Genomic DNA, 13,328 nt, shown 5'->3' with positions numbered 1-13,328 from the left:
TTAATTGCGAATCTGTTCAGAAACGATGTAGGCGAATCAGTGAAGTCGGAAAAGGTAAACAAGATGTGAACTCTAATGCACGCACACCACATATAACACACATTCACTCACAATCTATTTGGAGCATAACCAGTGAGAAGACAGTTAAGTTGATCCAACTTTGCGTTCCAAAAAGACTAATCTCGTATGGACCCAAATAGGTATGGATATTAAATTTTTATTTATTTGTGATTGCAGGACATCAAAACTGAACCAACTAAATTTATTTATTTGTGATTGCAGGACATCAAAACTGAACCAACTAAAAGGTTATTCTGGTACCTGGAAAGTAGAAGCTCAAGACACATGACTGGAAAAGCTGAACTACTAGATTAACTGAAACGACCCGACTTCTAAATTCATTTAGCTTACACTAGTTATTTTCTAAATTATGTATAATTAAATCATCATAAATAATCCGATTTTTCCCCACTGACATGAGATACGACTTGTTTCAAATTGAGTTTTTTGATCGGTCAAGTTGGCGGATTGTCATTTGAATTATCCAGCTGAGAGATATCATCAAAACACCAAAAGCTCGCTAGAAATTCAGTTTCAGCTTCTTTCTTGTGTTTGCAATTTCACACTTGCGTAAATATGTTAGAAATACAATAACATATTTTTTTAACATCAAAATCAAGATTGCGAACATGAGATGTTCCAACAAAAAATATAGATGTTAGTTAATGTACAACTTTATTTCCATATACTTATGACATCACATGAGTTGATAACATGGGAAGAGCTGATTTGTCCCCAAAAAAATAAAAATAAATAGGAAAATGTGGCATAGCTTAGGTAAGTAATTTTGTCTTGATCGATCTGACATACATAGGTCGCGCTCGTACGCAAGTCAATCTATTTCCAGTGCAAATCAAGCCCTTGATTTGCATCCCTACTAAAGGCGCGCACGAGATATGGTCTCTTGATCACTCATCCTTATACTTTCATAAAACGTAATTCAATATAAGTTCACATATACCACTTTTATTTTGCAATGTAGGACAAACTCATCATTCCCCAAATTTCATTCATACATTTTATACTACCTATATTATATATACTTATATTATGAAGTGAAACTTTCGTAATAGAGTAAATAATTCTAATATTTTAGGAATGTAAATTATAATAGCACTTCATTTTTTTTAAGTACTAAACAAAATTGTAAAATAATAATCATTCAAGTTTTTCGGTTATTTGATTGATAAATTATTGATAATACATTTTTTCATCTCTTTTCAATAATATTCACTGCTCCTTTAAATTTCATCGAACTGCATGTATTTAAATTTTTTTCATCTACTTATGTTTAGATCCAAATGAAATTAGTTTAAAATCAAATCAGGGCATCGTTAATTTTTTTATTTGATTTGAATTACTAATTATAAATTTTCAGATTTTATACAAAATTTATTTTGAAAAATATAATAAAGTTTTCTTGGACTATAGAACGGAAGATTTTGATGATACCCCGCCGACTGAAACTCAAAATCCTCAACGAAGTACCGATACAAGGATTTGGATGTCGCAAGAACTTTGGCTTGTTTTATCATGGGCACTACCCGCTTGATGAAATTCCGAAGCCATGCCTTTCATCTGTTCACAATGTCATGCTCAATCTCATACACCAGAATCGCCATGATGAGTCGATTAGTGTTTTCAAGAAACAGAATCAAAAGGGTCTCTCCAATATTGACGAAGTTGCCATTACTGTCGCCCTTAAGGCTTGTCGTGGGGACACGAAACTTGGTTCGCAAATCCATGGTTTTGTTACAGCTTCTGGTTATATGTCTTATGTCTCTGTGTGTAACTCTCTTATGAATATGTACTGTAAATCACGGGACTTGAGCAAGGCTTTATCTATCTTCGAGGACTTGGCGAACCCTGATACTGTTTCTTATAATACGGTTATATCAGGGTTTGAAGATAGGAGAGATGCACTGGTTTTTGCTTGTAATATGCATTCGGCAGCTATTGGCTTTGATGCGATCACTTATACTAGTGTACTTGCGCATTGCGCTGATTGTTATGAGCTGGGTTTTGGGATTCAGCTGCATTGTCTTGTTTTCATGTTTGGTTTGAACAATGAGATTTTTGTCGGAAATGCGCTAGTGACATTGTACTCAAAATGTGAAAAACTTGTGGAAGCTGAAAAAGTTTTCTTTGAAATGCCTCACAAAGATTTAGTTTCTTGGAATTCAATACTCTCGGGCTATGCTCAGGAGGGGAGTTACGGATCAGAAGCCATTATAGCATTTATTCAAATGGTGAGAGGGGGCATTTCTCTGGATCATGTCTCATTCACTAGCGTAATTACAGCTTGCAGCCAGAAAGGAAACTTGGATTTTGGGAAGCAGGTGCATACTTTGTCAATGAAAAGAGGGTACAGAACACATGTTTCGGTTTGTAATGTTCTGATGTCATTGTATTCAAAATGTGCGATTGTTGAAGATGCCCAATTGATCTTTGAGAATATTGTTGACCGGAATGTAGTTTCGTGGACCACAATGCTTACCATAAATGAGGCAGATGCTGTGAACATATTTAGGGAGATGAGAAGACATGAAATTTATCCAAATGATGTTACTTTTATTGGGTTAATCCATGCCATAACAACAAATAGTATGGTGCGAGAAGGCCAAGTGGTACATGGATTATGTATCAAGTCAAATTTCCTCTCAGAATTGAATGTCGCAAATTGTTTCATTACTATGTATGGTAAGTTTAACTTCATGGAAGAATGCATTATGGTTTTTGAAGAGCTCAACTACAGAGATATTATATCATGGAATGCTCTATTATCCGGGTATTCGCTAAATGGAATGTATCAAGAAGCTTTACAGGTGTTTTTATTGGTTTCGTTTGAGTCAAGACCAAATCTTTATACATTTGGAAGCAGTCTTGCACGCAATTGCCTCTTCTGAATCACTTTCTCTAAGGCAGGGACAACTTTGTCACTGTTTTATAAGAAAACTAGGATTGAATACCCATCCTGTTGTTTCTGGTGCACTCCTCGATATGTATGCAAAGCGTGGGAACATATGTGAATCCCAGAAGATCTTCAGTGAGTTGACAGAGAGAAGTCAAGTTTCTTGGACTGCAATAATCTCAGCCTACTGTAGGCACGGGGACTATGAATCAGTCATGAATTATTTCAAAGAAATGGTTATGGAAGATGTGAAGCCTGATTCAATCACATTCCTCTCAGTGTTAACAGCATGTAGTCGGAATGGAATGGTTGATTCAGGGCTTGAAATTTTCAGTTCAATGATCAATGACTATTCTATCGAACCTACTCCTGAGCATTATTCTTGCATTGTTGATATGTTGGGCCGAGCAGGTAGGCTGGATGCAGCTGAACAGTTCATGAATCAGATTCCTGGAGGTCCAGGATTATCTGTGCTCCAAAGCTTGCTAGGTTCTTGTAGGATTTACGGAAATGTGGAGATGGCTACGAGGGTTTCCGATGCTTTGATTGCTATGAACCCAATGAATCTGGTTCTTACGTATTAATGTCTAACTTATTTGCTGAGAAAGGGAAGTGGGAAAAGGTAGCAAAATTGAGGGCCATGATGAGAAATATGAGAGTGACAAAAGAAATAGGTTTTAGTTGGGCAGACATCGACCATGTCGATGATTCAGCATATTTGCATGGATTTTCGTCGGGTGATAAGTCTCATTCGATGTGTAAGGAAATCTATTGGATGGCAGAGTTGTTAGGATCAGAAATGAAAAGAAGAAGAGAATACCATGCAACATTTGTTAACAAGAAACAGGAATTTTCGGTCGCCTTAATATCTTCAAGTTGATCACTCTGTGAAAAGAAAACAAAACTATTTATGTTGCAGATATGGTACCATTACCTTATGAGCTCCACGTGAAGGTCATGACAATCAATTGTATTTGTATTACCAAGTGAGTCACATTCAAGAAATATGACATCAAAAAATTGCTCAAATTAAGACCTCAAGAAACCTTCGGCTTGATTTTCTGGTTTCTATTAATTTTGTTATTAATATTCGCACGTTCATTCAGGATGTATTATAATATTTTGATTACCAAGGCCTGTCAAAAATTATATGTTCACCTTCAGCGATATGTTTCGATGTAATTTTTTTATTTGATGGTCTGATCGATTTTTTAAACCAATTATTTTTGTATACCAATGGAACTTTTGTGTTTTTTTTCTTTTAATCATATACCAATGGAACTTCTGAATAAGTATATTAGTGATTGAAAACAAACTGAGCATTGCGGGCCCCTCGGTCATTTGTCCTTTCACGGGTTCAAAATTCATCCTTGTATTCAGCTCGGGGATGGGATGTTTATCGCATACCCAACCTGGACACGGCCATTGAGTAGGCAGCACATGCTACGTGCACTAGCACGTCTTTTATAAATACATATTAAAGTCGGACATAAAAGAGTTAGATGAGTGGAGCTACATGTCCACATCTTACCCCAGCAGGTAGATTCAGTGCACAAGTTCAAGCTTTAGGCATTGCAGGTGAATTAGCTTGCACAACCTCAACCGATTATAAGAACGTCACACTCTACATGCAAAGAAGAAAAAGGCAACACATTTTTCACAACAAAAACACAACATGGAATCCATGTCTAGATTTTAGCTTGCAACAATCCTTTCATAATCGTGAAAAAGAATACAGTGTCTCGTATAATACAACTTCACGAAAGACACGGCACAAATTGCTTAAAGTAAAGCACATTTCAGATCTAGTTTCTGGCATAAGTACGCAGTCAACTCAAGCTCATATTTAAAGTAATGCTCCAAATAAATTGGACTGTTACCGCTCAAAGAATTACCAACAATCCATCATCTTGAAGTTAAGGACTGCAACTTCTTCTCGTAAAGCTTGGCACGTCGAAGGGCATCTAACGCCTCAGATTGATTTCCCAAACGTTTCAAGTTCACTGCCTTTACCTTCTCAGCCTTCCACAATTCCATTAACTGATCTCTCTCGCTGTTACTATTATCTACGTTAGACTTGGGTGGCTCTGGTATTTCGGCATCACGATATGTATTTTGGGAATCTTCCAATCCAAGTGACCGCAAAGCAGACAATAGCTGAGGATCCAGAAAATCCTCGACACCAACATCATCAACTGGTTCAGAAATTTTAGAAGAATCCAAAGATTCTGACTCTTGCAACTGAGATTCAAGGGCTTTTGCCAATTCTAATTCAGCATCAGCTTCTGCTGTTTTTCCTTCCCTTCTAAGCTTCAGTGCTCGTCTCTTATGATTAAGGGACTCCTGCTGTAATTTAAACCGTTCACGACTGGATAATGGTTTCACTGCGGAACTAGTATTAGCCTCTTTCTTATCCGAGGAAGAGACCTTAGTTATTGAAGGATTATTAAAGTTAGTGCTTGCATGAGATGTTTCCTCCTCCACACGCTTTTCCAAGAGCTTTGCCTTCCGAAGCTCCTCCTTTGCTTCAGCCAATTTTCCTTCTCTTTTACAGGTGATTGCCTTCCTCTTGTGAGCCAAGATTTCTGTTTGGAGGGAACTAAAATGCGGTTGAGTATCTCCAGCCTGAGAGGAAGTCAATTCATGAGTAAATGACTCGTCATTCTCATGAGGTATCTCTTCAGGTTTGTCAAGTCCAACATTTTCAAGGTTTCTTGAATCTCCAATTTTGTTCTTATGCGGATCGACCCGAAGGCAAAATACGGTATTTTGGAGGGCATCAACGGATGCACTTCCTTCATTATTTCCATATGAAACTTCTGGTTCTGTTGGTTCTTCGTATGCTTGCAATTGTGCCTCCAATGATTTTGCCATTTCCAGCACTTCATCGGCCTCCTCGGTCTCCCCTTGGCGTCTCAAAGTGAGAGCTTTTCTTTTCAATGTTAGCAATTCCCTCTGGATTTCACTCTTACTTTTTCTATGTTTCTCAGCTTGGACATCAAAAATAGATTCTATATTAGAGGATCCACTCCTGTACTTTGAGCCCTTGTTTATTTCTTTAGATGTATTAGATGAACTTTCGCATTATCTTCATCCTCCCACCCCATGTTCTTCAACAGAGAGAGATAAGACGGATCATTCATATCTTGATCAGTCACGTCCTCTTCATCTCCGTCACCGGAAGTCATATTCCCCTTGTCAGGAATCTGCCTGTTTCCGGTACTTGGCAGTGTGATAGAGGGAGTTTTATTCATATCCTCAAGCTGCTCCTCAAGAACCTTAGCCCTTCTCAGTTCTTCTTCCGACTCATCGAATCTGCCTTCTCTTCTGAGAGATAGAGCCTTCTTCTTCAGGGATATAAGCTCTTTTTGGACAGCCAGTTTACTACTGCTGGTATTGTTCGAGGGGTTCAAATTTTTGACAGCTTCCTTAGCTGAAAAGGACGGTTCACTCGCAGATTGGGAGATAGAACCTTGGTTAACTACGAAAGATCCGTGAGTATCAGAGCCCTCGAGTTCCTTCTCAAGTACTTTTGCCTTCTTTAGCAGTGCCATTGCCTCTGCAGTATTACCAGCCCTTTTTTGTATCACAGCCTCTCTTTTTAAAGATTGAACCTCAATTACTAATGATTCCCTGTTAGAAATCACATTATCGTCCAGAAAATCCCCACCATTGGTATCTTCAGTCCAACCCAAGTGATTTCAAAGCAGAAGCCATTTCTGGATCATCCATATCTTCATCAGTCACTTCAAAATTACCATGAACACCAAGATCATCGGAAAGGACTACAAACTGATCTAAATCAAAATTAACATCAGATTTAACTCTTGCAGAAAAATCATCATTTTCATCAGCGGTCATACCACGCATCAGTAATGATAGTTCATCAGTCAGAATCATCAGCCTGACCCAAAAGTTCCTCCTCTTCTATCTTTCTCTCTAGAACTTTTGCTTTTTTTAATTCTTCCTTGGCCTCAACGAGATTCCCCGCACGCTTCAATTCAAGAGCATTTTTCTTATGAAAAATAACCTGAGACTTTTCAACACTCAAAGCTTGGTTTTCTCGATGAGGTTTCTGTGAGACTTCTTTAATGAGAGTAGAAAGCTCACCCTCTAAAGTCAAAGCCACAGGCTTTTTTTCATGTGTCACGAAGATCTAAGTCCGACCATCCCAATTCTTTGAGTTCGGACGAAAGATCATCCTTTTCTTTAGTAATCCGTGTTACAGACTTATTCTTTTCAATAGGTGCTTTAAAATCATCTTTATTTTGCTGAATATCATCCATGCTACTCGAAGATAAAGCCTTTTTGCGATTTTTTCTGATAGATAACTCCAGCGCTCCAGCCTGCCTCTCAAGTTCCTTTCCCCTTTTAAAGGCTTTCATTGCTTCTTCAGATTTTCCATCAGCTTTTAAAGTTCGGTATTTATTCTTTTCAACCAGAGCTTGGTGACGCAAGTCTTCAGGGGTAGCTGCTCCAACATCTGAAAATGATCGAGCAGGCTGCTCAAGAGAGAGATTTCTAACTATATCTCCTTCAACCTGAGAAACTATTTCTTGTATGTTCGAGCATGATGGTGCCGTGTTGTCATCACCCAGAACTTGGTTAAATGTTTCCTCCTCTTTCTTTGAAGTGAGTTTGGAGCCACCTGCAATGAGAGACATATTGTACAATGAGATACAATCTGCAAGATTTAGCATATACTATAACCTGGGAATTAAAGAATCTTGACAACTCCATTTCCCACTCAGGATAGACATAAAAATTTGGTACTTAATATTTGTTATTTCATCAGCTGAAAGGAATTTAGAACAGCAGACATACATTGTTTTCAAAATTCATTCCCAGTTTTACTCACAAGACAAAAGATTTCAACAAAATCTCTTATCATAAATTTGAAAGATGAGTAATCTAAAAAATATTTGGAACTTTTCTCACCTAACAGTCAACGTAACTAAATTAGTTGAAGAATTAGAAAGTCGCTTTGGCCCCAGTCAAGTAACAAAAAGAGCTCATGTGACTAGAACTTCGACTAAAATCATTAGCACAGATTAGACTAAATCATCTACTGACAATCGTGGAGTAAATTATTTAGAAACACAATAATTTTTATCACTTTTAAGAACTTTCTATAGTAATAGAGCAAAAGAATAATCTACTCAGTTAAGTGTATTGAAAATAGGAATTCAAAAACTGATCCAATGGTGTGAAGAGAATATCTTATGCTATTTATGTAACCCATTTGTTTAAATAAATTCAAGAAAAGATCTTATGCTTTAACATAAAATAAATCTGGTAATATAAAGAGCTATAATCCAAGGAATAAATCACAGAGTACGTAAAACAAGGACAAACAATAAATCAACAGGAGAACCTCCATGAAGAGAGTCAAATTTTCCATAAATGATAAAAATTAATATAAAAAAGATCCCCAATCGAAGGCCAATAGTGGATACATGAAATTACAGCACTAAAATAATCAAAGAATAGACATCACAACCTTGAATAGCATAAAGTAAGATAAGTTTGAAAAAATACCTTTCCCAGATCTATTTTTATATCCATAGCGCATTTCAAAACGCGCAGCCTCTTCTAATGCTTTGCAAGATTCACAAATACGCACCGGTGAATCACCTTGTCCACGTAACACCATTCTTGACTGGGTACAACTGTTACAGAACAGGCCCCCACACCTGCGGCAATGGTGCTGGAAATTCATTGAGAACTTCAATAGTTAACACTGAGTGGAATTCATATTATTCATGGGGTATTTCTTACAAAAGGAGAACAATAACACGCTTTAAAAGACACCAAAGTAAGTTATGTGATCTTTACAGTACATTAAACCAACTTCTTTGGAAATATATGTCAACCTAGATTATATTTAGCGAGATATTCGAAAATATATGCTATAAGAAAACATTGAAATCAGAAAAGGTTCAGCAACCATGAATGATTGCATAGTTCACCTCAAGAACAAAATTCTACCACCGAGCCCAGTGCAGAACATCGCATGACCGAGTATTAAGCAAAAATATGAAGATCACCACTTCGAGATCATTCAACAGAATCCAGAAGAAACAATTTGGTGGCCAGGTGTTTGTATATATTATTATAGATATACTAGGTAGCTACCTAGCTATATCAAATTTGCCATGTTTAATATACAAGAGATAACAAGACCTTTCGAATCCACTTCCAACTTAAATATCATTGTATGATGTGATAATACAATCCATGGTTGCGCACACTTGGCCACGGATCTAGATTTGCCCCTAGACCAGCTAGGGGAAAAAACTAAACCAGCCTCTGATAAATGATATCTCCATACACCAAGAGCCACTAAACCCCAGCAGGAAAAAACTTCTTCAGACATGGGTATCCGAGAAAACCACAAAAAAGGAAGACTTTGATCATCAGAATATACGAAAGCCACAAAAAACTCAAAATCATCGAAATGAATCACATGGGAATCAAGTCAAGAACGTAAAACAAGAAAATCAAAAGGCCCAGGAGTCAAGGAAGATGAACTAAAGGGACCTTGCGGTTGATGAAAGTGAACTGCGATGAACATCCCTGGCAATGTGAGGCGTCAACCACCCAATTATTCCCCCTCAAAGATGGCTTCGGCGGCAACCCAATTTTCTCCAACATCTTCCCCCTTTTCCCTACTCGCTTCTTCGGTTAATTTTCAGATTCTTTGATCCGCAACGCTTATGGGAGGCGATTTTGATCGATTCTTTTATCGATCAATTAATAATAATAAACTGAAAATCGCAGAAAAATCAAATTTGGGATGGATAATAATAATACTAATACATAGGGACCATCGGTGAAGTTTCCTCTTGACTTCAGGCCTCAGCACAAAGACGACGTCGTTTCAAAAAGTCAGGAGAATTATGATTACAATTAGGAACTAAACAATCGAGTTGTTCGAGAGCTATTCATAGCTCGGCTCAGTAAAAAATTCATTCGAGTTAAGGATATTCGGTTCGTAAGTTCATGAACTTGTTTGGGAGCTCGATCTCAAGCTGACTTGTTTATGTGGCCCGAGTTCGAGCTCGACTAGTTTATTGAGTTATTTTGTTGAGCCGTCAATATAACATGTGAATGTTTTATTTGTTTTGTCTCCCACTAAAATAAGAGTAAAAGACAAGACATAGAAATTATATAATATGAGAAGTCTGCTCCCTAAATTTTCATATATTAGTTAGTTTTTGGCTAAGAGTACTCAATGAGCTTGAAAATAAATTTGTTTAACGTGCTTGCTTCAAGAGATGAACTCAAGCTAAACTCGTTAAATATGATAATCGAGTCATTAACGTACCGAGCTTGAGCTATTAAATATTAGGCCTCATATGATATGGTATCACATATTTATATTCGTGAGACGTGTCAATCTGATTTATATTCATAATTAAAAGTATTAATTTGATAATAAAAATAACATTTTTCATTAATCTGATCAGATCGAAAACTCATCTAAAAAAATTTGATCCGTGAAACCGTTTCATAAAAATATTTTTAAAAAGAAAAACTAGATTCATCTCTAAAAAAAATTTAAATTATCGATCATTAAAAACATTATTTATACTTGTGTCTCGCTCCTTCCTCACCTCATCTCGTTGTGTGTTTATCTTCTTTCCTTTCTCGACCTCGTCGACAAGCAAACAAGCACTCGACTATCATTATTTTTCCGGTCTCTCTCTTTTTGTTCGATGTTCTTTGATTTAGAGTACAAGATGATCTAACAGTGGGAAAGAGTGTTGGCAAATCACCAATTTTCAGTCATATCGTTGAATTTTTTTTTTAACAAAAATATCTTTTGACAGATTTTTAGCACACGTTGATTGTTTTTTTTTTAGTTCTTGTAGAATAGTTTTAATTCATTTTTAGTTCATGTGGATTGATTTCGAATGATTTTAAATTTATTTGATTAGTTAATGTGACCATTGAAGTAATTAAGAAGAAAAGGTTACACTTTCACGTGTACTGATTTTTGTTTATTTTATTTAAATTATTTACATGTGTTTATCCCAAATAGATGAGCCATTACCCAACTTGTAGTTATTTAGCCAAAGTCTTGGGAGCCCAGGAGATACAGCCCAAGCAGAGAAAAAGCCCAAGTAAAAATACAGTGGCCCAATGAAGAAACGTGATAGCAGTTCACTGCCACGGCCCGACGTGGAAGGAAGTGGAAGAACGTGGAGTGACGGGGGAAAGGAAAACTGTCGTACAGAGTGGAACAAAAGTGGGTGAAGACGATCAGAAAAGGACTCTCAACAACTACACACAAAAATCTACAGTAAAAGCTCTGCAGAATTCTATCATCAATTGCACGCTCATTTTTCATTTTCCAGTATTTTAGTTTCTTCATATTTCGCATATTCCTCCAACTTTCTTGTGAAAATGTCGTTCAAATTCATAGCAACGTAATTAAATTTGATGTTGTTAATGGATTCCTTCTATAATTTTGTCATATTCCTTATTTCGTGTTTACGTTTTTGAGCCATTTCGAAGGAGTTATAACTTACGGCCGAATCGAGACCCGCAACGCTTGGTAAACAAAGTCAGATTAATTCACATTTGGCACGAATACGTGCCTGGCACGCCCGCAAATTTTCGTGACAAACAAGTTGGCACGCCCGGTGGGACCAAATGTCTCCAAAGCGTACTGAGAAGAATGAAGGAATTCCTCCATCACATGGAAAAAAATCATCGTTCACAGGAGGAAGAAACTGATGCAGAAGGAAGAACGGTTGAAAGGCTTGTACACCAGTTCGAGGAAGAAACTATGAAAGAAGGAATTGCTATTTCTGGTGGTGACGGGTCCTCGCTGAACTTTATGTTGGCTATGGAGAAAAATATCCGCTGTGATTTCAAGAAAATGACCCAAACTTTCTCTACTGTTATGATGGAATTTGTGGCAGAAATGAAGGAATGAAGGAAATCTGTAAGAGGAGAGGCTGTTACACCAGAAAATGCTGAACTCCAAGAAACTGACGTTAAATTGCTAAAAGATCAAGGCCAGGGATCAGGAATTTCTCAAGCAGGTGAAAATCGCCGCTTGGGGGAAACACGAATTCCAGAATCTGTCAGGGGAGGGAGATACACTCCTCCGCACAAGAGGGATGAGGAATTGGGATTGAAGTTCCAAAACTGCAACAATGGCAAACAAATGGCTGGTAACGTGTTCTCTGTGACATCTCCTAACTCACATCCAGGGATGTATGTTGACGGGAGAGTGCGTGGATATCTAGCGCCAGGTTCGGGGAATAACACTCGGGGGGCAACCTATTCTCCTCACCATTTAAGACAAACTCCAGCGTTGGATTTTGAGATGGTACGTGATGTGATTAAAGAGTTGTATGGCCCAGGAGTGAGGCCAATCAACCGACCAAAATTCCATAAACCGTATCCTGATATCGTGGATCATGAAAACCCTTACCCAAGAGGATATCGCATTCCAGACTTCACGTTATATTCCGGGGAAGACGGTCAATCCAGCATGGAACATGTAGCCAGGTTTACAATTTAGTGTGGGGAATTGGCAAATTTGGAGAACTTTTCTAATTACAAGTTACGTTTGTTCCCAAATTCCCTGACCAGTACTGCTTTCACATGGTATGCAACGCTGCCTCGGAACTCTATTATGACTTGGCATGATATGGAACGTCAATTCCATACACAATTCTTCAGGACGTTACCTGAGATTAGTATAGCAGAATTGTCAAGAGTGGTCCAAAAACCCGGGGAATCTGCTAATGATTTCATTTGTAAATTCAAGAAGGTGAGAAGCAGGTGCAGAGTTTTCCTTCCTGAATCAGAGTACGTGAAGATGGCACAGCGAGGACTCGATTTTGAACTTAGAAAGAAGTTCCAAGGGATGGAATTCCGTGACTTTTATGAACTCGCTGCCAAAGTGTCAGAGTATGAGGAATTGTTACGAGAGGAGAGCCATAAAATAAAATCTACAGTGGGCTCTTATTTCCAGGAAGTGGAGGAAGTTGCGTTGGCAGAAGTAGCAAATTCCGGATCACGCACTGTCCCTTCGTTGAGGCGCAAGTGTGAAGAACTTTCCAAGAAAAACATGCCTCCAGCGCAAACTCCCTATACGTTCGATGCATCAAGGACGGAGGAAATCTTTGATCATTTAGTGAAGGAAAAGTTTATAACATTCCCCCCAGACCATAAGCTGCCCACTAGGGAGGAATTGAAAGGGAGAGATTACTGTAAGTACCACAATTCCTTCAATCATAATACTAATGCTTGTTGGGCTTTCAAGAATGTCTTGCAGGAAAGAATCAACAAGGGGATCTTGAAATTCCCCGAAAAAAAAGAGGCAATGATCGTGGAT

General features: G+C 37.8%; 2 protein-coding genes across 2 annotated transcripts; one reads left to right on the top strand and one right to left on the bottom strand.

Moving 5' to 3' along the window:
* Positions 1-1,295: 1,295 nt before the first annotated feature.
* Positions 1,296-4,161, top strand: LOC140833011 (pentatricopeptide repeat-containing protein At4g32430, mitochondrial-like). The gene is given in 3 exon segments (XM_073197371.1): positions 1,296-2,939; positions 2,941-3,532; positions 3,535-4,161. Coding segments are annotated over 3 exon segments (2,343 nt in total). The 5' UTR covers positions 1,296-1,505; the 3' UTR covers positions 3,852-4,161.
* Positions 4,162-4,635: 474 nt separating this feature from the next.
* LOC140833010 (uncharacterized) lies at positions 4,636-9,781 on the bottom strand. The gene is given in 7 exon segments (XM_073197370.1): positions 4,636-6,052; positions 6,055-6,666; positions 6,668-6,859; positions 6,861-7,130; positions 7,132-7,619; positions 8,510-8,678; positions 9,512-9,781. Coding segments are annotated over 7 exon segments (3,021 nt in total). The 5' UTR covers positions 9,626-9,781; the 3' UTR covers positions 4,636-4,876.
* Positions 9,782-13,328: the final 3,547 nt, after the last annotated feature.

The sequence above is a fragment of the Primulina eburnea genome, chromosome 5 (assembly GCF_022965805.1).
Source record: "Primulina eburnea isolate SZY01 chromosome 5, ASM2296580v1, whole genome shotgun sequence".
Lineage (NCBI taxonomy): Eukaryota > Viridiplantae > Streptophyta > Magnoliopsida > Lamiales > Gesneriaceae > Primulina > Primulina eburnea.
The sequence above is the reverse complement of the archived record's forward strand: the minus strand, read 5'-3'. Positions and strand labels throughout refer to the sequence as shown.